The sequence below is a fragment of the Muntiacus reevesi genome, chromosome 21 (genome assembly GCF_963930625.1).
Source record: "Muntiacus reevesi chromosome 21, mMunRee1.1, whole genome shotgun sequence".
Lineage (NCBI taxonomy): Eukaryota > Metazoa > Chordata > Mammalia > Artiodactyla > Cervidae > Muntiacus > Muntiacus reevesi.
The window spans coordinates 31371338-31398347 of NC_089269.1; the positions used below are offsets into that span (position 1 = coordinate 31371338).

A 27010-nucleotide genomic window follows, 5' to 3' on the forward strand; every position below is an offset into this window, starting at 1 on the left:
ATAGGGTGAAAGGCCTGAGAGGGTTTGGTATGGTCTGGGAGGGATGGGTAATTCCCCACAGAGAGCAGTTACGCCTAACAAGCTGAAAGAGAGATAATGGGACTGGAAGGTGGCTTAAGGCCAGACTGGGGAGGACTTGGAGATCATGTGTAATGGGCTGAATCGTATCCCTCCAAAAAGATATGGAAAGGTCCTAACCCTCAGGATCTCATAATGTGACCTTATGTGGCAATAGGGTTGTTGCAGACATTATTAGTTCAAGTGGGGTCATCCTTAATTAGAGTGACACCTTGATCTAACATGACAGGTGTCCTTAAAAGAAAATGGAATTTAGACACACACACACATATACCTAGAAACTCACAGGGAGAAGAACTCACGTGAAAGTGAAAGCAGACATTGGAAGTATGCTGACACAAGCCACAGAACATCTGGAGCTACTAGAATCCAGAAGAATCTTAAGAACCTTCCCATAAAGTTTTCTGAGACAACATGGCCCTGTTAATACCTTGATTTTGGACTAACCTCCAGAAACGTGAGATAATAAATATCTATGATTTTAAATTGCCCAGGATGTGTATTGGATTATTGAAGCCCTAGAATACTGATGAAAAGTAAGTGAAAAGTAAAAGTGCCAGTTGCTCAGTTGTGTCCAGTTCTTTGTGACCCTATGGGCTGTAGCCTGCCAGACTACTCTGTCCATGGGATCTCCAGGCAAGGATGCTGAAGTGGGCTGCCATGCCCTCCTCTAGGGGATCTTTCCAACCCAGGGATCGAACCCAGTCTCCTGCATTGCAGGCAGATTCTTTACCATCTGGACTACTAGGGAAACCCTAGGAAACTGATACATCATGTTAAATAAATAATGTGGATTTGAATGTAATGGGATTATGATCTGTAGGGGATGGAAACTGCTAAAGAACTGTTGTCAAAGCAAGAGAGCAACTTGACCAGACTTGCGTGTTAGATAAAAAGGTTCCAGCTAAAGTGTGGCACATAGATTAGAGATGGGGGATGGAGAGAATCTGTAAAGTTCCCAGAGCTTATTGCTCAGTATCTCCTCATCTATGAAACAAACACAAAGGATGGAGAAAAGAGCATCCTTCTCTACTCAGTTTGGTCCAAAATATTATATTAGAGCGCTCCTGTCTGCATAACATTACCTGGATAAAGAAAGGGGTATGTTTTGAAACTTAGTCCTACCAGATCACTTTATTTAGTGATGGGAATGTCACAATGAAAAATGATGATACTAATATTATAATTGGACATTTAAAATGATGTTGACATTGAGATCTTGATTTTAAAATTCAGTTAAAAAATCTTAGAACCATGAAATGAATAAAATTAATTTTCCAGTAGCAAGCCATTTAAGTTCCCAGAATTGTTTTTCTTGTTCTTTATCTTAATTGCAGAATCTGGTTTATATCCATATCTTGAAATGTCTATTCCCCGGCAAAAAATTTTGTTAAGAAACAGGCTATCACTAAGATCAATACTAAGGATGCTGGATTACAGCTGTTATTTCTGTTGAGGTATTTCCTAGAAGTGTCACGGGCTGCAGTAATCGGCAGCTTTGACGCAAGCAAGTGACTTCTATCTAATTGGAGTAGGTGGCGTTCAAACCTATGACATGCTGTCAAGGTCATATACTTTAGCTGTTTCTAATCTTGAATAGTATCTGTTTCTAATCTTGACTAGTTTGAATAGATCCTAAAATAAATACAGAAGTCTTGAGTGTGTTTTCCGTGTTTCAAGCAACATAAATGTACACACACGTACTTTACAAGCAATCTATCTTTACTGAAGTCACAGAATTCACTAATGAACAATAAGACCCTGGTAAGGCATTCTGATTCACATTCTGTAGTTTCCTTATAACCTTCTGAGACACAACATGTCATCCTTGCATAGATAAGTAGATAAACTAATGAATATAAACCATCTCCAAGTATCTTTCATCTCATTTGCTGAATACCATAACTGATAATGTTACAAAATATTAATTACATTGCATAACTCAAAATGTAATCTATGTGCTTCTAATCATATTATATTCGTGAAGCAATTTAATATCATTTCATTTTTAAAAATACAAAGGGTACAATATAATAAATGTGAAAATCAGTGAGATTATCAAACACAGAGTACTAAATAAACATGAAAAACTTGTATAATAAGTTGATGCTCAGATATCTTGGACACTGATATGTAAAAGTCATATGATTCACTTGGGAAAGTTAAGGCTTAGAGAGATGAAGAAGTCTGATTTAAGGAAGCAGCTAAGGGCAGTACCGGATCTAAGGGATCCACTGGCCTCTTCATCTGTCCTTTGTCATGAAGATGTGTTGAATTGCTGCCACGCGACCTTCTTCCTCACTTATTAAGCCTTGGTACACAAACAACAAGAGTTCTCTGTTAGTGTTTCCTATAAAATGACGTTTTAGAGAGATTAGAGGCTTAACATATTGTAGCTACTGTTTTACCCTGCAAAACAGGAGAGGATAGATATAAAATATTTGGGAGCAGTTGTGAACATGTATATTGACAGAAGAGTGCCTTATCTCCGTGATTGACATGTGTCTCAGTACCCAGAGTGGTAGAATTATCTAAATAGGAAAAGACTGAACAACTGATACACGCACATTTAAGAGTGGTAACAAAAGTAAACCAGAAGTTCCCTATGTCTACATAGGTGACTGATTTAATTATACTTTTCCAATGGCATTCATTCATTTTTTTTTATTCCTTTCTCCAAACACCATGTTTTAGTTCTTTAGTACTTTGTTGCCTAGCATTGGAAACTATCTCCAGTTTAAAAAAATTTTTTTTTAATTATTTTCTTTATTTTATTTTTTTTCCCAGTGGGTTTTGTCATACATTGATATGAATCAACCATAGAGTTACACGTATTCCCCATCCCAATCCCTAAAAAATTTTTGATTTGCATGTATTATTTGGACTCATGCATTGATTTCAAATCAGATCATCAAAGATAGGAGCTGAGATGCCTCCAAAATATTACTTGAAAGAAGAGTTATATGGATATAGTTTATAGTTGAAGAGCCAACATTTTCCATATCATATATTGTCTAGTTTGTTATTAAAGTATAGAATGAGACGAGAAGAAGATAGATTTTGGAAGAGGAAAATGAACAAACATTGATATGCTACTGTAGATCATTACATCTCACTCAGTCCTCTTAACAGCTATATAAAGTGTTATTATCTCCTATTTTACAAAGAAGAAAGAGATACAAAGCAGCTCCCTCACCTAAAGTCAGAAAACTGACAAGTAGTCAAGAATTGAACTCCGGCCTCTCTGACTCCACTATACCATGCAGAAAAACCCCTTATGCAGAATAAAATTCACAAGCAAATTAAGGGAGAAAACAGCAAGCCAAAAGCAACCCCACTTATTTCTTTAGCAGGCAGCTGTAAATGTAAACATTAGCTTTATAGCTAGGGAATGGGCCACCTTCCCTTCTGATCTCTTCCCTTTTCTCACTTTCTATTTTGTTATTCTTTTCCAATGTCTCATTACACTGTCACTTCCTCCTAAGACCTCAAAGAAGTATATTTTGGGAGCAGTCAGAGAAGGAAACTGAGAGCAGAGAAGGGTGACTCAAAATCAACCCAGGAGGAGACGTTGTAGTAAATACATACTTACTAGATGACGTGCAGGCTTCAAAGGGATGGAAAAGGGACTGGGGAAACAACCGAAATTCAGTGTAGGCAATGGGGAAAATCACAGAAGGGACACACCACAGAGCACGTAAAGCTGAGAAGAAAACAAATTTTGATTTATATATACTGTATAGACGATCTTCCCAGGTGACTCAGTGGTAAAGAACCTGCCTGCCAATTCAGGAGACTCTGGTTCGATCCCTGAGTCAGGAAGATCTCCTGGAAGAAGAAATGGCAACTGACTCCAGTATTCTTGCTTGGGAAGTCCCATGGACAGAGGAGCTTGGTAGGCTACAGTACATGAGGTCGCAGAGAGCTCTATAAAATGTAGCAACTGAGTGTGCATACCATACAAACACCTTGGAAATATACAGTAAATGTTTCAACTATTTATCATCTATGGATAAAGTTAACATCTGCTCTGGGAGCAATACTGAAAAGTTTAGACAGTAGTAAGGTTCAAAAGCAGGTCAATGAGCCTAACAAAATGCTTCATTTACACCTGAATCTGTAATCGCCACCTTGGCTTTGAGATACAGCTTTCTAAAAATGTATTTCTTTCCTCTTAAACTTGACTCTTGGGGCTCTTGGTCACCATCTATATGCCAGGTGGAGAGCTAAGCACCTTTACATAAAATATCTCTTGCCATCCTAATGATAAGTCTGGGAGAAAGGCTATATTTTTCCCACTACACAGAAGAAGCAACTGGGACTCAGACAGTACTGTGCCTGTGTATACTATGGATTCCAAATTTAAACTCAAGATTTCTCCCTTTAAAGTTGAATGGCCTTCTTTTCTTACAGTGTTGCAGAAACCTCTAAACATCATGGTGAGTACAATGCTAGCCACACAGAAAATGAAAACTTCTTCTGTAGATACTGGGGATTTAAAAAATATTAGTGATTGGGTGATTGGTTGACCAGTTTCATTTTAAAAGGCAAAGTAATGTATGTACATTTGCCAGTGGGGTGGGCAGGGAGCAGAAATCTAGTCAGTGGAAAGAACAGAGACATAGCACAGCTTATTCACTCCTATTTTCATATGAAGTTCTAGTTAGTTCTGCTTTTGTTACTGGTAAAGACGAAAGCTCACCTTTCCCACAATTCGCCCAGATACAAAGGCCAGGATGATGGCTGGCAACTCTTTGGCAGAAACCACACTTGTGCTGTGGTTCCTTTGGTTGAATTTAAATTCAGCTCGCATTTTATTCAAAGGAGACTCTTTCCTACTTTCATTTGAACTGAATTAATGCACAATAAATATACGCATCAAATTTTCTAACTGTGGTGAAAAAAGGATATCCAAAGGTTATAGGCTGTCAGTAAAAGCACATTGCAGAACCTAAGTACTCAATTTCAAAAAACCTTTTAACATAAATATTTCAAGATTATCAGCTTCGTTATCATTTCACACCAACAATTTTCATTTCCCAAACCTATTCTGACATTTGAAGGAGCATTAAGAAAAAAAAAAATCTTTCTGCGTTATATCTGGCTACCACCATATAATGCCACTTAACAGCTGGTTTAGAATAAAGATAAAGGCAGAGGAAGGTTGGCCACAGTGACTCAAATGAAACCTTTTCACTATTTCTTTTTGAGTTATGTTAGTGTTATCTGATGCAAAGAAACACAGCAGACACACATGAACATACACACACATACCACTTCAAGATCCCCTTCAAACCTATCAGTTTGGCTCAAACATTTTAGAATTTAAAGATCCTGACCAAATGATATTGGAAACCCTTATTAAAGTAAATGGGCTGTGTAGTTAGCAAAGCTGGACATTTCTTTGACCCTCTGACAGAGCGGATGGTTTTTGCTCCTCAGCAGTTGGGTAGGACCCTGTGTTCAGGGTCTTAGGTCATACAGAAGTGTTGGCAGAGTTCCATGCTATTGGAACTACAGGAAGACAATCCAATACATCTGTATAAAGGAGGAGTTGGCAGACGAGACGGCTGATAAATGGGAGCATACAAAATAAGCTTCACTAATAAATTGGGGAAAATTTCACAAATGAGTAAGGTGAATGATTTTTACCCAGCTTGGATATTAAACTAGAAAGAACACAACAATTACCCAGTAGAGAAAATCAGATTCTATTTAGAAAGTTACAAAAATAAATAATAGCTATGTTACTATCGTAAAAACTACTTATATTTGAAAGCATTTTATAAAATCTGGAAAATATATAAGAGGCCCCATCATTTGTTCTACCCTCTGTCTGGGGAATTTTTATCCTCTATGATATATCAAAAGTTCCAAATATTCTCATTGGAGTTTCAACTAAATCAGTTTGGAAAGCACAAAACTGTCTCTGGGGAAATGTCAGTTGCACCCATTAGAGGCCTTGTACACTTTCATACAGGCTGATCACAGGAGTCTTTAGTACAGAGAAATCCCAAGGGCTGCCCAGGGCACTCCTTTGCTGTGTTCTCAGTGTGAGGTCCCGGGGTAATTTGATTGTCTTACAGAAATGGGATCTGGAAGACTGAAACCCCAGTTTGACCCTGAAACAGGGCTTGGGCAACTTCCTCCGTCCTCCAAGTTCTATCACCTCATTAGCTGTTGTTCAGTCACTCAGCCATGTCTGACTCTTTGTGATCCTATGGCCTGCAGCATGACAGGCTTCCCTGTCCTTCACCATCTCCTGGAATTTGCTCAAACTCATATCCATTGAGTCAGTGATTCCATCCAACCATCTTGTCCTCTGTTGTTCCCTTCTCCTGCCCTCAATCTTTCCCAGCATCAGGGGCTTTTCTAATGAGTCAGCTCTTTGCATCAGGTGGCCAAAGTATTGGAGCTTCAGCTTCAGCCTCAGTCCTTCTAATGAATATTCAGAGTTGATTTCCTTTAGGATGGACTGGTTGGATCTCCTTGCAGTCCAAGGGACTCTCAAAAGTGTTCTCTAACACCACAGCTCAAAAGCATCAGTTCTTGGGCACTCAGCCTTCATTATGGTCCCAACTCTCACTTCTATACATGATTAATGGAAAAACCATACTTTTGACTAGATGGACCTTTGTCGGCCAAGTAATGTCTGTGCTTTTCAATACACTGTCTAGGTTTGTCATAGCTTTTCTTCTAATGAGCAAGCATCTTTTAATTTCGTGGCTGCAGTCACCATTTGCAGTGATTTTGGAGCCCCAAAAAATAAAGTTTGTCACTGTTTCCACTGTTTCCCCATCTATTTGTCATGAAGTGATGGGACTGGATGCCATAATTTTAGTTTTTTGAATGTTGAATTTTAAGCCACCTTTTTCATGCTCCTCTTTCACCTTCACCAAGAGGTCCTTTAGTTCCTCTTCGCTTTCTGCCGTAAGTCATATGAGGTTATTGATATTTCTCCCAGCAATCTTGATTCCAGCTTGTGCTTCATCCAGTCTGGCATTTCTCATGATGTACTCTGCATATAAGTTAAATAAGTAGGGTGACAATATACAGCCTTGATATACTCCTTTCCCAATTTGGAACCAGTCCATTGTTACATGTCCGGTTATAACTGTTGTTTCTTGAGATCGATACAGGTTTCACAGGAGGCAGGTAAGGTGATCTGGTATTCACCATTCCTTTAAGAATTTCTCAGTTTTTTGTAATCCACACAGCCAAAGGCTTTAGTGTAGTCAAGTAGAGGTATGTTTTTATGGAATTTTCTTTCTTTTTCTATGATACAGTGGATGTATGCAATTTGATTTCTGGTTCTACTGCCTTTTCTAAATACAGCTTGAACATCTGAAATTTCATGGTTCACGTACTGTTGAAGCCTTGCTTGGAGAATTTTGAGCATTACTTTGCTAGCATGTGAAATGAGTGCATTTGTGCAGTAGTTTGAACATTCTTTGGCATTGCCCTTCTTTGGGATTGGAATGAAATCTGGTATTTTCTAGTCCTGTGGCCACTGCCGAGTTTTCCAGATTTGCTGGCATATTGAGTGCAGCACTTTCACAGCATCATCTTTTAGGATTTGAAATAGCTCAGCTGGAATCCCATTATCTCCACGAGATTTGTTTGTAGTGATGCTTTCTAAGGCCCACTTGACTTCACATTCCAGGATGTCTGGTTCTAGGTGAGTCATCACACCATTTTGACTATCTGGGTCATGAAGATCTTTTTTGTACAGTTCTTCTGTGTATTCTTGCCACCTCTTCTTAATATCTTCTGCTTCTGTTAGGTCCATACTGTTTCTGTTCTTTACTACCTCATTTGGAACACTGAATTATCTGCTTCATGGGACTGTTGTGTTTATGGGATTAAATAACTTCTGAAAGTGATATGCACATGAGAGCTTCTCCAGAAGACTTCCTGGACTGGTAAAGATGGAACTGAAAAATCAGGGAACAATGAATTCTGCAGACATAATTCTCAAACTTTGGTGAACATAAAAATATTATCTAAAGAGCTTGCCAAAGAATGTTCATTCTAAAAATTCTGATTCAGTAAATCTGAACTAGGCATACCTTGGTAACAAATACCTTAGGTGAATCTGATGTAGTTGGTTCATGAAGCCATACACTGATAAATAGATTTGGAATATAATACTCTAGCCAAATTTGAAAACAGATTGATTTATATGGATCATCAGACATTTCTTTCAATATCTTTCCTCTCCTTCAAATCTTCAGGCTTCCAAAGCCCCCTAATTCTCATCTAGAATGAATTCCCCAAGCCCCCCTCCTAAATAGAATTATATCAACCTTTCATATCCAAGCAGTGAGACATCCAAGTTTGAAGAACACTACATATTTTCTCTTGCCTATTCATTGTAAAATGGGTAATAAAAGGGGTTCACCATTTTGCATATTAAAATGTAAGACTTTGAGTTTGGGAATACTTTCATGGGAATCAGGTCCTATTGCCCAGATGATGTGTTAATATAATTCACAACTGTTACTTATTCTTTCACCAAGTTGAGTCATGAATATTTATCCCTGGAAGAGATCTTAGTGGTTATCAGTATTATTCATTTGTTTTACAGCTGAAGAAACTGTAAACTATACTACCTGGCTTATCCTCCAACCTAGAAACTTCACAAATGAAGAAGTTTCCCATTCAAGGGGAGCCTACTAAGAGGCAAGTCTACAGGCAGAAGAATTTCCCTGTGAACCATATTTTGTTTCCCTGTGTCAGAAAGGAATCCATTGTCTTAGGGATTTTCCTGCCGGCCCAGTGGTTAAGACTCCACACTGCCATTGCAGGAAACATGAGTTCAATTCGTGGTAGGATCACTAAGATCCTACATGCCACACAGCATAGCTAAAAAATAAAAAAGGAATCTAGTGTTTTAAATTATAATTTCTTCATATAAGTAGAATGCAGGGCATGCAGTTATTACTTCTTTCATAATGTCTTAACTCATGGGATATTAAAATAGGATAATGGATTCATCCCACAAAGGAATAAGCTCCTCCAATAGAACAAAATTCCCCAAAACTTTTTTACTTCAAGAATCGAAAGTCTTGCATTCAAGAGAATTAAAAGTTATTTTCTCTGAAAAAAGTTTCTCTGCCATGTCCCATCGTAAAATCTGAATGCCTTTGGGTAATTGCTGCTTTGCGTTTTTCCCCCATTTTCTTTCCAAGGAACAGAAAACTTAGAGCGGATGCTATTTTTAATATGAATCCTCATGTGCTGTTTTCATAGATTACCTTTGCACTTTTCAGAGTAGGTTTTTCTAACTCAGGTCCATATAACCACAAAGATCCCTAGAACTCTTGCTTCAAATTCTTTTCACTGTGAATCTTTGAAAGATATTGATTCTGCAAATGTGAAAAATTAATTTATCAAAAAATAGCACACATAAAATTGGGACTGGCAAGAGAAATCCTAAGAATATTGTTCTAACTGGAAGTTGTACCATTAACTGTTACAACTTACTGTATTCCTGTTACAGCTCTTTGCGATGTATTTATCACTGTGTAGGAACAGTTTAATCTACTCCATACAGAGAGCAGTAGGAGTGCTGTTTTTCTCAAAATATGATGTCCCTCGCCACAAACAACTGATCTAAATTTCTTGCAGGTGGCAGGTCTCACTTTTTTTTTTCTAAAAGGAAATAACCCTTCTCTGAAAGTCAAATTTGTTTTTAAAGCTGCGGTGTCTTTAACCACTTTTTTTTTCCAGTTTTTGAGTTGACACATTGTCATGACTTACGGTAGGTTGCATCAATCATTCTGGGTTCCTACAGAAAATATTTTGTGGTGGTGACTATCCTAGGCAAGAAACGAAGTGCCCTTTGCGGGTGAGTGCGCAGGTACCTCTGATTTCTTGCCAAATCATTCAGAATGCCACAAATCCATTAAATCTCTCCACAGGGAGGAAAAAAATTCCCGCATCCTAGAGAGAGAATTTATGAGTTCATTTCAATCACCACAAATGAAAGCCACCCTTAATATTCATTAGAGATTTTACGGTGGCAATATGCATTATCTATTCCTATGCCCCTCTGAAAGGCCAATTTCTCTTGAAACCTTACATGGCTTCAAGCCACTCTTTGTAGAAACAATGGCCTGTGTCCAACTGGAGTCAAAGGAGGCAAATGGATGACATTTCCTCATCCACTGGTAATGATTCCATTAAGGCATTGTGGTGGTTATGGGTTTCTAAGTTTTAAAAATGAAAAGAGAGATTTGGAAGGTGCGGTGACGTCACTGGATCCCTTCCCCACTGTCATCTGTGACCATCTGTCCTAAAGCGAAAGGGGATTTTCTGTTTGCATCACAAAAGATGACTTTCAAAACTGGCATTTCTTTCCTTTGGAGAAATGTGTACTCTGGAGACATGAGTCTGCGAGCCTCAGAACTGTTCATCTCTTCTTTCTACCCATTAAAGTTCAAGGCACCATCTTCTGGCATCGATTTCTCCCTTCCAGTCTATTTCATTACTGTATGGAAAGCAATCTTGTCAAAACAGACACTTAAGCATATATCTCATACCTCAACAAATAAACAAGAAACAGACAAAAACCCCAAACCATTAGCTTAAAACATTCCTTGCATAGCTTCCCATTGCTTTCAGGAGATGGACAACAAAATTCTGCATAACTTATGAGGCCCTAAGGGGTCCGGTCCTTCCTCAGTGCTTCAGAATTGCCTTGCACTTCATCTCCTTGCTTTCTCTCCCGGTCATGCTAACTCTCATTCTAGCCTCTAACTCTCATAACTAGCCTCTTTTTGACTACTTCACTCCTGCTTTTGACATCAGATTGAAGCTCAAACATCCTCATTCCTGAGAGTGTTTCCTGACTCCTTGCCCAGATCAGATTTACCTATTATAGGCTTTCCATAGAGTCCTGTGGCACTCACAGATTTCATCAAAGTTATTGTTTTTATTTGTGTGGTTACTTCTATTTTTGTCTCTCATTGGACTATGAGGATTGCAATGTTTGTTCTGCTCAACATTTTATCTTCCTTATCAGGCACACTGTAAATATTTCAAAACAAACTGTTGAGTGAATAAATAAATGAGTTCCTGACTTTAAGCTATTTTGTGCCCTGGCTGAAAATCTCTTTCAATTGGTGAGATGAGGGCTTCCGTTTGGGTTGAGCTTGAGATGAAGGCAAATAGGCTGTATTTCTAATCTAATTATTCATCAATGTGGTTGTATTTAATAACTAGGAACCATGAGATGCATAAAGATCTTACACTGAATATTCATAAGGGTTTTAAGAGTTAATTCAACCAGTTGCTTTACAACTTCCCAGGAAAGACAGGGGACATGAATTTCTTTCCATCATTTTTCATTCTCGTAGGAAAAAGGTGTGTTATGCCTGAGAGTTATATTCTGACTCTAAAATAAAATAGGACATGCATAAGTGATATGATTATGGAAAAATATATGAAAGGAGTTTTAAAAAGCTAAAATGATTTTACATCTGTAAGATGCTGCTGATATGCTGATGCAGTGATAGTCTGGGGAGTCAGAAAAGGGCCATGCAGAGCCCAGTACGTGTACCCTGAGTCCCACTTCCTTTTTGTCTGCATGTCTCAGAGATTCACAAGCCTGGGGTCACGTACTTCTGGGGAGCTATAAACAGTGGTCTTACCCTACCGGAGCTAGGCAATTCTGGCTTTTTTATCTATAGGGAGAAAACTGGGCAAGCTATATTTACAAATCTTAAAAATTAGTGAAAATTAGTAAATGTGCATTTTCTGTAATATTATCGCATATGATATGAAATTGCTGAGAATTACTAATGGAGAGACTCCAACATCAGCCATCACTCCTGGTTGCTCAGACGGTAAAGCGTCTGCCTGCAATGTGGGAGACCCCGGTTCGATCGCTGGGTCGGGAAGATTCCCTGGAGAAGGAAATGGCAACCCACTCCAGTACTCTTGCCTGGAAAATCCCACAGACAGGGGAGCCTGGTAGGTTACAGTCCATGGGATCACAAAGAGTCAGACACGACTGAGCGACTTCACTGCTGGAGAAACTCCATCAGGTATGTGTCTTGGTCATTTTGTGGCCCTGCAGCCCAGAGCAAGAACTGATGTATCATAAACATAATGCTTTTCACTGAATGAAAAGGAAATAATTATAAATGCATAATTATAATCTGTATTATAATTAAAGAGTAGTAATTGTCCCTAGAAAGAGTAGCTCTTCTTCATTAAGTTCCAACTGTGTGTCAGGTATAGTTAAATACTCTATATCTAGTTCTTTATAAGAACTCTGCAAAAAAATCTTCATTGTGTCTATCTGGATAAAAAACTGAAACTCAGGGATATCAAGTAATTTAGCAATCACAAGAACGGTAAGCAGTGATGCCACAGTTTAAAACCAGGTTTATTTGGCTCCAAGACTTGTAGTTTCTACCATGTACAGCTCCTCTTTGCCACCATGTTTATTTTTTATTTCTGCTTAACAATTTAAAGACAGCTTAGTGATAGGAAAAGCCTGGATTGAGAGTTAGGAGAGTTAGGCGATACCACCTCTGCCATCATCTGCCATGGGACACCCAGGAAATTCACTGAATCTTCATGTGTCTCAATCTCTCCATTTCTAGGATGAAAGAATGTTTTTTCTTAGTAACAAGGCTAGTGTATGTGAGGGACTTCCCTGGTGGTCCAGTGGTTAAGAATCTGACAATGCAGAGGATACACGTTCTATCCCTGTTCAGGGAACTAAGATTCCAGACGCTGGCAGGCAGCTGAGCCCACGTGCCACAACTACTGAGTCCAGGTTCTGGAGCCTGGGAGCCACGACTGCTGAGCTCGGACGCCTGGAGCCCATGAGCTGCAAGAGAAGCCGCCACAATGGGAAACCTGAGCACCGCCGGGAAGAGGAGCTCCCACTTACACAGCTAGTGAAAGCTCGTGCACAACAATGAGGACCTCAGTTCAGTTCAGCTCAGTCGCTCAGTCGTGTCCAACTCTTTGCAACCCCATGAATCGCAGCACGCCAGGCCTCCCTGTCCATCACCAACTCCCGGAGTCTACTCAATCTCATGTCCATCCAGTCAGTGATGCCATCCAACCATCTCATCCTCTGTCGTCCCCTTCTCCTCCTGCACAGCCCAAATAAATAAGTACTTTCCCTAGAAAGTACTTTCAAAAAAATGGAATGTGAGAAAAGTTATATTGCATCTCAAAAACAGGAAATTTATTTAAGCAATTAGGCCCCTATGTTGACTCAATTCATTTTACATCATTTCATTTACATTGCATCATTTCAGTGTATTTTATATCATTTCATTTTATACTGCAAGTTAGGAACTAACATCTTCATTTTTTACAGATGAGGAAGTCTAGATACACTACTAGCCTAAGCTCGAAAGTTACAAAGCCATGAGTTTTGCAGGAAAACTTCAGACTCTTACAGATTTGGACTTAAAATCTAGTTCTGCATGCTACTGCTACATTACATAAATGATTTAATCTCTTTTACCATTAAAATGGGAGTAGTAATACCACCTAACTGCGTCATAACACAAAGATAACACATATAAAACACTTGAAATAGAGTCAAATGCTAAGTCAACAGACTATGGTTGTCATTATATAGACATGTCTACATGATCAGACATATCTACTTTGGCCACCTGATGCAAAGAACCAACTCATTAGAAAAGACCCTGATGCTGGAAGAGATTGGGGGCAGGAGGAGAAGAGGGTGTCAGAGGATGAGATGGTTGGATAGCATCACTGACTCAATGGGCATGCTTCTGAGCAAACTCTGGGAGATAGTGAAGGACAGGGAAGCCTGGCGTGCTGCAGTCCATGGGGTTGCAAAGAGTCAGACACAACTTAGTGACTGAACAACAACACATGATCAGAACAAGATCTGAAAGGTGGCACCTAGTGTGTGTGTGTGTGAGATGGGTGATGGTGGCAGAAGAGGCTGTCTCATTTCAGCCCAGAACTCTCCATACCACAAAGCCCCCTGCTCTTCTGCACCCCCCACAATCCTATTTAAACTTCACCCACCCATTTGTCAAAGCAGGATTTTGTCCTTTGAAATGGCACTCAAAAGGATTTTAAGAAATAGTTCTTCTTGAGTGACAGAAGCCTTCTTAGTTCCTGAGAATAGAAAATAGACATTTTGGTTCATGAAGAAGTTTTCACGATCAGAGGAACCTGGCTGTAACTCAAGAAAAGTCTGTATTCACACACACGGTTGCTAGTTCAGAATATGAGGAAGTACCCAGGACAAAGGAAGTGCAGTTGGTCAGGAAAACAGAGAGCAATAAAAACCGAAACCTAAAATAGCTTATGTAAAAAAAAAATCATAGAAATAACGTCAACAATGGTCATCTGAAAAGTGAAAAGAGAGCTAATTTGAAAAAGCTGAAGGAAAATCTTTTTGTATTAATCTCTTTCTGCACATGGGATATACCTTTCTTGGTGTCCCCTCATAACCCAAATACTGAAGATAGAGAAGAGCCTTTAAGATCATTAATAGCCATCTTTCTAAAGATGAAGATGCATAAGACCATGGAGATTAAGCAGCCTGATCCAGAGAGATGCCAGTAAGTAGTGAGCTCATAACTGACTTTCCTGGCTCAAACCTGTGCTCCTTTGATGTACAACATCGCTTCTGACATACCTGGCTGTCCACTCAAAATATGACATGGTCTTTAGCTTGCTTAGCAGTATTTGAATTATGAGCTTGTTTCTCTGGCACAGAAGAAATTCTACCAATAGTTGGGACATTCTCCAAGGCTCATTATATAAAATGCCCTAACATTTAGATCTCTCTCTTTGTAAGGGTCAAGGTCCAGCTTTAGATTGGCTTTATTCTGCTGAAACAAGCAGAAGAGTTAAACTCTCAGGAAGGAGGAAGTTGAGGTCTCCCGTGGTCAATGAACATAAGTGGGTCCCCCCTTCAGACTGATATTTGTTTTCCTCCTTTGTCTATTTGAGAATCCAGAGAAACAAATTTCATCTTGATTGTAGAAGCCAAAATGTAATTATAATTAATTATCATGGATCCTATATCATTATCATAAGAGAGACTGTAAATTACAAACATTTTATGATGACCTTAGAGATATTTTATTATGGGGTGTACCAATTCAACTTTCTCCTTAATTTGATGCACTTGAATAAACAAGCACAAAGGAAAAACAACAACAGCAACAACAAAACAGAGAAAAGTGAGGCAAACCCTTAAGGCCATTCATGAAAAAGAGAGATTCTTGGTTTCTATAACAGTTCTAGGACTGACACAGATCTGTTGTTTTCACTGATATTCAGAAGGTTTGTAAAATTGAGAAAAGCCAAACACCAACCCAAATAATTAGATTTGTTTACATTCTACATTGCTCAGATTCAAAAGTCTAGTTTAGTGATACCTCTAGTTATCCTGGACTTTTAGAATATGATTTTACACTTATAGAGCCATTACATTTTCTCATTTTATTTTTGTATTCATTATACAGGATTTTATTACAAAAGACATTTAAACATTTCATAAACATTTACAATTTACTCTCTTCAAATTCAGCCTAAATAATTTCCATAAATCTGATATCTTGCACTATTATAATATCTCATAATTTAAGTGTTTCTTCTATAAACTCTCTTTTTTCATGTAAATGTGCTTATACATCTGGCCGGATCTTTTCCAGGATTATTTTATGTACAGTTAGTATGATATGTTTCCCATCTTTGTGAATTTTTATCCAAAGAATTGTGATTATTTGTTTTTCTTTTTTACTTTTTTAAAATAAGACCCTATAAATTCTCAATGAGCTTCCTTCGTGGCTCAGCTGGTAAAGAATCCACCTGCAATGCGGGAGACCTGGGTTCGATCCCTAATTTGTGAAGATCCCCTGGAGAATGGAAAGTCTACCCACTCCATTATCCTGGCCTAGAGAATTCTGGGGCTATTCCATGGGGTCTCAAAGAGTCAGACACAACTGAGCAGCTTTCACTTTTACTTTCAAACTCTCATTACAGATATGAAATGGTAGATTTCCCCCTCGACACACACATACATTTAGAGCCTAAGTGGCTTAGCGGGCACTTGATATGAATTAAATAGTTAAATCAGTGAATACATGGATGAATGAATAAATGAATGAATGAATAAACTGTTGCAGCATCTTCTGTTTTTCAAATTCTTCTCTTGGGTAAATATTAATTCTCCTTCCCTCAAAAATTATATTGGCTATAATTAAACATTTGTCACATAAAATACTCATCATTAATTATTTTTTCTTGTTCATTTAGGGCCTTAACATTATTTTTATTATCTTGATTCTTAAGTTAATTAATTTCAGCACAAAGTGTAGTAGGTATAAATATCTTCTGGTACTTTTCTATCCCATTTTCCTATTTTTCCTTTTGAGTTTCTCAGTCCAGATTATCATTCACTCTGCCTTCCTTTTCGCATGTTGTCCAAATCTATTAATTAAAACCTGTTCTCTTCCCATACCACGAGAATTCCAAGGTAAACAGGTAAAAGTTTAAAGCTGTTCTAACAAACAGCTTCTACTGTTAGAGTTGGACACAAGGGCATTAAACTATGAGGAATTATGCATTGATGGCTCAGAGCCTGTCTTCCTCTGGGTGGACATGGGAGCAGTCATCTTGGTATATCATACACTAAACCTGTAAAAATATTAATGCCCTCATCAGTGGGACCACAGAGACTTTTTGTCAGGAGTCTAGCATCACTAATGTACAGAGAAAATAATAGAACCTATGAAATTATTTTTTCTTTTTTCCTAAACCATGCTTCTCCTTATTCTCTTTTTACTGGTTCCCTCAATCCTCATTCCTTTTTACACATTTTTTCCTTCAAAGTGTACACTATGAATTCTTACTTGACCATATATATTTTTTAAACTTCCATACTACTCATCAAATAGAAAAGAAAAGAAGATACAAATTTGAAAAACAATATAAATAAAGTGATAAAGATAGGGAAAAATCTGGACTTGTCAAAATGATAGTATCACTTTGCTAATAGAAGTGTGTGTGTGTATATGTGTGTGTGAAGGAGACCTGTGAGGATCTAGTTAGAAGGCAGATTAGATCAATGAGTTTGCTTTTGACCCTGTAGGTGTTGAGGAGACACTTAAAGGTTTGTAAGGGGAGCAGTAATATTATTAGGTTTGAGCTTCAGAATCATTATCCAGGTAGCATTAATCAGGTAGATTAGTCAAGGCAATTAACCTGGTAGATTAATCTGGTAATGATGTGTCATGTTGATTGAAAGAGGTAGGCCAACATCAGAGAGACAGAGAGATTGCCAAGGCTGAGACTAGGAAGACAAAAGAAGATAGGCACAGATAGCTCTTCTGCCATAGATCAGTAGTTTTGGAGGGGCAGTACTGAAACTCTGAAATCACTTAGCGGTGGGGCTATATAACCCAAGAACATTTTCGCAGGTCAATAATTAGAGCACCCAGTACACCCTATTTGAATGAGAAGATGCATGTAAAATCTGTGTTCCTTTACTTCCAGGTTAACATTAGCACACATTCTGATCCTCTCACTGAAACAGTTTAGTAAAAATAAATGAAAAAATAAAAAATAAAAGTAAAGATATGAAAAGAAAAAAAGAAAAAAGAAATCTTCTACTCTCCACACTCTCTTTTGGTGCAATTTTGAAGGATTCATGTAATACTCCAATAAGACCTTGTAGCTTCACTCTTCTCCTTCTCTTCTAACATATATAAAGATACATGAAGTAGAGATTTGTTTATGTTCTCACCTTGAGATTTTGTATATAAACTTCACTCATTTTTCTTTGACCTCCATGAAATTTTGTTTCTCATTATCATTTTTCTCTCTACACTACATTTCGATTCTTCTGTGTGTGGGTTTCTGTTGTATTCTCTGAGGCCTTTCACTTTCCTCCTTCTGAAAACGTTTGTTATTATCATTTTTAAATATGTCACACTATTTTTATATAATAGATTTCAAAACATTTTAAACACTTAAAGGGAAAAACGGTATCTGTTCCTCTTTTTCATGTCAAGATTACTTCCATTTCTTAATCTGAAAAACTGTTTATTCTCAAAAATCTGAGAAAATAATCCCAGATTTGGAAAAATATATTAGCTGCTATTGTATTATTTTTTAAAATATTGGATTAAAGGAAGACCTCATTGCCTTTACAACATGCAAGCTTTATTCTTTCTTATCCTTATTCCTACCAAGCCTACGGCTCACTATCTTTTGTTATGTTTCAAGTTTTTAGCATGCAGCATTTCATAAGTACTCTTCAATCACTCTTCTTGTAAGCTGATTGTAAACACTTGGTTTCAATATTATTTTTGGTTGCTTTCATTGTTATCTTTCTTAAGATGCATCTGAATTCCCTCTCAACACCACTCATCACGGATATTAGAAAAGACTGGCATCCATATGTAGCTTTCCTTTCACATTTCTCTTGTGGTGTATCTGCTTTCATAAATCTCATCTTTTGTCTTTCTCAGTTTATAGCAATTCTATAATCACATCTCTCTCCCTACTCCTCAGATCCCATAGACCTTACAAACAACTAAACCACACATTAAATATCTGTATGTCTCATTGACCTCTTGACTTTTGTGAAGAGTCATTCACAAAGAATACATTTCCTTGTTTGGATTCAGGTTGTTTATGGTATTTCAACTGAGTAAAATGTTGCTACTTTCCAAGCCCAGCACAAGCTCTGGATTCTGATTTGGGTGTAAATATCACTTGCTATTGACAGAGTCCTGACACTATTTCATTTAATCGTCCCAACATCCCTTGTGTAGTAGACCTTGATAACCTTGTTTTACAAATGAGTGCTTTCAGTATGCAAAAAGTCATGCAGAGAAAAAGAAATGAGTAGGATCTGAAACCAATACAGAATTGAAATTTTTTCATTAAAGAGGGTAAGGAGTTTGCCCAATCTCACTCTGCTAGTGGTGTCAGAGTTGGCATTACACCCAGCTCTAGAAGAACTAGATTTGAGAGTTTGAGCCTGAAGTTGGTTAGCAGGGAAATGTATCTGGAAGAATGAGGACTGTCTGAATACAGTCAATGAAGACAAGTCAATTTCAGGCTGCCTCAAAACTGATACAATGATGAGATCAAAGATACAGGAATCCATTATTGTTGAGATCTCTGAGATCAAGAAACTAATTTGTGGATTAGTTTTATTTCTCCCAAAGTGTGGGGTTTAGGCCTTGCTCCAACATATCTGCATATGTTGGTACATTTAGAAAAAAAATCTGGTCACTGCTGACTACCTGTCATTGATAGCAACACTCATTTGAGAAGACTTTTTCCTCAACGCTATCTGCCTTCTGTATCTTGCCTAGAATGAAAGTAAGTGTTACCCAAATAAAAGCCCTGCAATTATTACAGAAAAATATCAGATATGTTATAATGAAACTAGATAGTTTTACTTGCTATTATTATAGAATATATATGTAAAATATAAAAATAATACTTTGCCCTCATTCAACTTCTTTTACTCTATGTCTCAAATCCCTGAGTGCAAGTGGTCTCATTAAAGTTACCAAACCAATTTAACTCTAACATGTTCTTGAACCCTCTGTCCAAGTCCACTGAGGTTTTCCTGTTACAAATGCTGAACATTACCATCTGAATCTCTGAGCATTCTGCAGATAGGTTTGACTTTCTATAGATAAAACTTATTTACTTAATCATTTAGCTATGTACTAAAATAGACAAAATTACCTAAGTAAAAAAGAAAAACATTACTATGCATACACACCTAAACCAAGACACACATCCACAAACACTCATACATACACATGACAATAGAGTTTATATATGATGCTTTCAAATTGTGGTGCTGAAGAAGACTCTTGAGAGTCTCCTGGACTGCAAGATCAAGTCAGTCTATCCTAAAGGAAATCAACCCTGAATATTCATTGAAAAGACTGATGCTGAAGTTGAAACTCCAATATTTTGGCCACCTGAGGCAAAGAGCTGACTTACTGGAGATGACCTGATGCTGGGAAAGATAGAAGGCAAAAGGAGAAGAGAGTGGCAGAGGATAGCCACTATCCTCTGAATAGCATCACCAACTCAACAGACACGCATTTGAGCAAACCCTGGGATACAGTAAGGATAGGCAAGCTTGGCATGCTGCAGTCCACGGAGTCACAGAGAGTCAGACACAAGTTAGCAACTGAACAACAACAATGACTGCATTAAAATAGATCAGTTAGACAATGAAGAAGTGATTTTTTCTATAGATCTATGGTAACAAAGTCTATTGGTTTCTAAAACTTCTATTCATTTAGTCTGCAAATGTTACTCAAATATTTGAGTGCCCATGACATTCTGCTTCCCTGGTGACTCGGTGGTAAAGAATCACCTGCCAATGCAGGAGACACAGGTTCTATCCCCGAGTTAGGCAGATCCCCTAAGAAGGAAATGGCAGCCCACTCTAGTATTCTTGCCTGGGGAGTCCCGTGGACAGAGGAGCCTGATGGGCTACGTATAGACATAGGGTCGTAGAGTTGAACATGATTGAAACTACATAATTTTAGTTTCTCTATTACCCCCTGAAGTAGGAAAGGGCAACCCATTCTAGTTTTCTTGCCTGGAACATTCCATGGACAGAGGAGCCTGGCAGGCTACAGTCGATGGGGTCTCAAAGAGTTGCAAACAGCGACATTCTAGAGACTAGGGAGAATTTAAACATAAATTATTTATAGCAAGTAAACTAATGCCCAACTCATCCTGCTATAGGAAGGAGTGTGATAAGCTCCATGAAGATAGGGCCAATGCATGTATTATTTGGCTCTGTGTCCCCAATGTCTAATATTGGGATGCTCATGTAGATTTAATGCCTGTACAATGAAAGAAGAATACCCTTAAGTGATCTGGAAGTTCAAAGGAAAAAGATTGCTTCTATCTGGTATGACCCAGGCAAGTTTTCTAGAGGACAAAGTATTTGATCTAAGTCTTATGGGTTAGGATGATGGTTTTAAAGGAAAGAGGACTATACCAGGCAGATGAGTAACTTATCTGGGGAAAAAAAATTAACACTCTTAAATCTTAGAATATCTGTGCTATATAATTTTAGTTTCTCTATTACCCCCCTGGAGTAGGGCATGGCAACCCACTCTAGTATTCTTGCCTGGAACATTCCATAGACAGGAGAGCCTGGGGGGCTACAGTCTATGGGATCATGAAGAGTCAGACATGACTGAACTACTGAGCACCTTCCATTTTACAATTGAGAATATTAAGCTTAAAAGGTTTCAATAATTTGCCCAAGTAGCAGAACTTGAATTCAAGCCCAGATTTGTCTAACTCCAGATCATTACTTTTTCTTGTGTGCCGTACACCATTAGTTTAGTATGTGGGAAACGCTATAATATATTAGCTGAAATCAGGATCCTTAATATAGGACTGTGGAGGTTCTAGATTTTGGCTTCACAAATTGTTAGATCTGTGACATTGTACCTGTTACTTTTTTGTACCTCATCTTTCTCAATTGTAAAACAGGAAAGAATTAAAATTAGAATATCACTCCCTACATTTTAAGGTTGTGAGATTTAAATGAAATAATGCATGTGATGTGCTTATGAGAATAGCAGGCCCAAAGAAAATGCTCATTTAAATTAGTGGGATTCTTTACCATCTGAGCCACTGAGCGACTAACACTTTCATGTATTAATTATCAGTGAAACTTCAACACAACAACAATAATTTAGGCAGTTCAGCACACAACATCTTGATCTGAATCAACATCCGTTATCTTCTTTTGGTTAAAAAGAAATCTCTGGAAAACTTTGTGTTAGTCGCTCAGTGATGTCCAACTCTTTGCATCTTCATGGACTGTAATCTGCCAGACTTCTCTGTCCATGGAATTCTTGAGGCAAGAATACTAGAGTGGGTTGCCATGCCCTTCTAAAGGGGGATCTTCCAGACCCAGGGATCAAACCTGGTTCTCTAGCATTGCCGGCAGATTCTTTACTGTTTGAGCTATGCAGTAGTTTATTTGAACACAAAGGAATATATGCAGTAGCAACATAACAGCAGAAGTCACTAGAGTTGCATTCTTTTTGGAAAGACAGCTCTAACTCTGCTAACTTTCCAGAGACTGGTAAATTTGACTGATTAGCACCTTTGTTATCTGTTTCTTTCCTGCTAGTACCAAGATTCATATAAGATGATACATTTCCGTCATTTTACGAACTTACCCATGAATGTGGGAGATCCATATCTGTACAAGAAGACTTGAGACGGGGTTGGTGAGTGCAGTGGAAACAATTGTCCCACAGTCCAATCTGGTCAATCTGAAAATCAACATATGTCCACAACGGGTTTTCTGGAAAAGGTTTCCAGTTGTTCCACTTCTGAACTTCACCTTCATTCTGGGATAGCATTTCTGCCAAGCTGCATCCAGCTGAAGCACTGGGTCTAACCAGTGATGCAGAAATAGAATCCAATCTAATTTCCATTCCTTCCTTCCCCCTTGTGTTAACATTATTAACTTTCCTTTCTTGGCTTTTGGCTAATTTCATACAGGAAATCAATGTTTCATCTTCATCTCCTGAATGATAAAGAAAAATAAGTTAAAGAGGTAAGTCTGTCTAATAATTTTGCACATGTAGAAATTATGACTATTATAATTCCCTTTATATAATAGTAATGAATGAACATTACGGGTTAAACCAGAAAGTCATACAATTTTACAAAATAATTTTAAATTAGCATTTCTTTAAAGAGTATGTCTTTGGTATATTAAGTGATTTGTTTTATAAAAACAGATTTACCTAACTTTTTTTGGAAGTTGTGTATAAAGATTAAAGCCAGTTTGACTAGAATCCATGTGGAAATAGTGTACTGAAAGATACTTTAGAAAAATTACAAATTAAAAAAAAATCCTCATATATTATAAGCATGATATGGTGTGTTTTTATTCTTAAGTATTTTTTTTAAATTGTTTGAAGGCACACATACAAGAAGACATATAAAGAAGCAAATCAGATTTTTGTTTTAATTAAAAGAAATGAAATCTCAGTAGAGATTTTCTGAAGTTCTCTTGATAACCTAAAATTCTCTAATTTAATATCAATCTGCAAAGCTATTTATGCATGATGTGTGTCTCATAGTGAAATATTTTGGAAAAGAGAGAACAAGACTGAGAAAACAGAGGACGGCATATCTTTGATCCTATAAAGTTGATCAGTGAGACCTATATTTACATGTACTGTAAGGTGTGATGAAATTTTTGGTAATGTATTAAAATTTATAGGGAATAGAAACATATATAACCCTTAGTAAATTGCACTATTCATTGATTCTATTTAAGTTCAAATGTTTAGCGAGTGTAAACACAAGATTATGATTAATAGGGCATTCTTGTAAATAAATAAATGAAAATCAAAGTTGCATGACCTGCCAGTGGCATTCACATCAAAACTGAATTGTACTGTTTTATGAGGTCAAGCAATGCAAAGAGTGGACAATGCTGGTCCTTATTATCTTGCTGAGCTTTACCCATAGCTTTCTCTTACTCTACCCATGAGTCTGGTTCTGAAGAAGAGAAATGGAGTGGCATAGATACAAAGTGAAATTCAGGAACAGTGTGAGAATATTTGTTTCACAAATAACTTGGCAATAAAGAGAGCCCTCAATATTTAATAATTATTTTAAGGCCTAATCAAAATGTTTTTCATTAATATATACTATCTGAATTCATCCTCAAGACATTTTTATCAGCTCATTGAGGTTTTTAAGTTATTTTTATTGGACTATAGTTGCTTTACAATGTTATGTTAGTTTCTATTTTATAGCAAAGTGAATCAGACATACATATACACATATCTTCTCCCTTTTGGACTTCCTTCCCATTCATTAAAAAGCAGAAATAGACACAGATGATGAGAATAAATGTATGGACTCCAAGGGGGAAGGCGGGGCTTGGGGAAAGAAATCGGGAGATTAGATGAACACATATACACTGATATGATGTATAAAGTAGGTAAATAATGAGATCATTAAGTTCTTACTTACCGAGGTTTACTGATGTAGGTTTCATCTCATTCAGACTGGGCACCCTTCCTTTCTTGGTCCAAACCAGTTTCTGCAATCTCTTTAATGTCCCTATGGATTCCACTGGGTCATCACCTGATTTTACGGTCTAGCACAAACATAGCTCAGGGTAAAGAAAAACCTCCACAAAAAATTAAATATAAAACGTGTCGAGATCATAAATGTAGGGAAATTCATAATGTGACCTTAACCTGTAGCCTGAGACAATTGAAGCAATATCTTGAAAGCACGCCACATTTTGGGGGTTCAAATTTGTAAAGTTCATTATAGCTGGCCAGTCATAATAAAGCAGAACTTTATTATTATTATTATTTTTTACCATTTCTTTTCTTTTTACTTGAAAATGTAGCAAAATGGATTGAATCCAGAGCCATCTATAAAGGAGGTACCCCTGCTCAATGTTAAATGATGGAAAAGAACAAGCCTTTTGTAGCATAACATAGATGGAACCAGAAATTGAAAGGTGCTATTCGCATATGTTGGAATAGGCTGATGGTGTTCAAAAAAAAAAAAAAAAAAAAAGGAGCATTATTCAAATTTTCTTCATTTTTTCCTTAGAAATTTCTGGTAAAGCAGCATTTAACTTCTAGTAAAGTATTTTCAAATAATATACTTTAAAAAAATAGCCTCTTGCTTTCTAGAAGATACACAATGAGAAAAACAAAAACAGGCATCATATTCTATATGATGTTTTAGCATATAAATGTCATTCACTTATTGTGGGAAAAATGTATAAAAGAATTAACATTGCTTTAAAGACAAAGTGTTTTGGAAGATGCACGGATATTTTTCACTAGTTTAATGTTGATTAATTTGTATTTACACTGATTTTACTTATTATTTTTAAGATACTGCTCTCTTAAAGACTTCAAAATATTTTGGCAATTAATACTTTATGTGCTGAATGCTATACTAGTGGGTAAAATAGTTGTATTCTGCTGTATTAGCAAGATAAGAAGTAATACATAGAGGAATACATCTTTTTCATCCAGAAAACTCAGGATTCAGAAATATTTCTCTGCCTGCTTCTGCCTCATTTCTTTCCATCGGACAGGTGATAAATGACATCCAAATAGATTCTGCAATTTTCAAAAGGCGAATGATTTGCTTCCTCATTAATGTTTGGATGAGACACATTTATAAACAGTGCTTCCCATCCTTTGACACAGACTATAAGCCCAAAGAAATGTTTGGAAGAAACAGATCTCTCGTATGCAAATATTTCCAATTATTAAATTTAGTTCTTATTCTTGATCTTTAAGAATGACTTTGAACAACCAACATAAACTTGATGTTCTGTCTCTACATAATAGTACCTAAGTAAGAACCGTGATATTTTGTCAGAGAAAGCCATACTTATTTGCAATAAGTAAATGAAAAAAAAAAACACTGAATCATCTTAATCTTTCAGAGAGGACTGTGAGGAGATTTTCTTAGATATGCAAAATCTTTCTTCTTTTCCCAAAGGTCATGCTCAGCTCACCACAGTTTCTGTTGCTATTTTTCCTTTATATTATTTTCCCTAGTATTACTTTTCAGTACTTTCTGAGTTGCTCAGTTTTATGCTTCGGCTGCTATGTCAGTTTTTTGTCCGACTCTTGGTGACCCTATGGACTGTAGCCTGCCAGATTCCTTTGTCCATGGGATTCTCCAGGCAAGGATACTGGAGTTGGTTGCCATGCCCTCCTCCAGGAGATGTTCCTGACCCAGGGATGGAAGCACCATCTCTTGCCTCCCTCCTTGCAGGCAGATTCTTTAGCGCTGAGCCACCAGGGAAGCCCATTTGGTTTTATAGGTCTCCTACAACTCAGGAAGAGGCATTTTCTAATCCTTAGTCCCTTCCAGAAATGAGCTGGAGTAATGAGCTGGCATTGCAGAACCACTGAGCGCAGTATTTTTGTTTGTTGTACTTATTTTCTTACGGCAACCTGGTCCTCTCACAGACAGAGCCTAATGCCTCCACTGAAACACTGGCATCAAAAATAAACTTCTCTCTCCTCCTTCTTTGTGAAAAAGACTTTCACTTGATTTGGGGGAAAATGTTAGATACCATGGTAACTGAATTTTATGTTAACAATTGTGCCTAGGAGAAATGGAAGCATTTGAATAGTGTCTAAATTCAAATGAGTGAGGTCCATGTTCAACCAAACAGACCCCTCATTATTTTGTTCATACTCTAACAAAGCTTTTTAAAAACACAATGTTGGTAACTTTTTTATCTTTATTCAGTCTCTCATCTTTGAGTAATTACATTTCATTCATTTTTGTGCACGGCAATAAATGTTTGTAAATGTAAATACATTTTTTTATTTCATATATGTGTTTATCTATGAAATGGATTATCCATAATAAATTTATTATATTAGTCTGGCTACTTTCTAAATGCAAAGTACTTCTGAAAAACCTTGTCTTGCTATTAGATAGCATATATACCTGATGGATAAAAGTTAGAGTTAATATTATTATAAGAGATATGGAATCGTTAAGATCATCTATTAAAATAAATTATCTATAATATTTTAAATAATGTTATTCACTACAATCTTCCAATCTATCACCTGTATATCTGTACTGAATTTGATTAAAATTTTAATAATGTTGCTTTTACTTTCTAGATGTTTCTAAGAAGACTGACCTGTAAATTAAACTTATCAGTCAGCAAACTTTTATTGAGCACCTACATATGCCAAGCACTGTCATACATTCTGGAGATATGGCATGGGGCAAGTAAGATGGGATCCCTGCTTTCACAGAGCCTATATTCTAGAGAGAAGTGACATACCATTAACATGTAAACAAGTACATGAGCAGTAAAATGTGGCATAAGAAGTGCTGTGCTAATTAGGGTGATGGCTTA

At 37.2% G+C, this 27010-nt stretch overlaps 1 protein-coding gene across 1 annotated transcript in view; it reads right to left on the reverse strand.

The window, feature by feature from the left end:
* Positions 1-27010, reverse strand: part of SAMSN1 (SAM domain, SH3 domain and nuclear localization signals 1) — a 132932-nt gene that overhangs the window by 70592 nt on the left and 35330 nt on the right. Inside the window, exons 4-5 of the mRNA XM_065913579.1 lie at positions 24115-24241; positions 22296-22648 (exon numbers count right to left, since the gene is read on the reverse strand). Of these exons, the coding sequence (XP_065769651.1) occupies positions 22296-22648; positions 24115-24241 (480 nt within the window). The remainder of the gene's footprint in view (positions 1-22295; positions 22649-24114; positions 24242-27010) is intronic.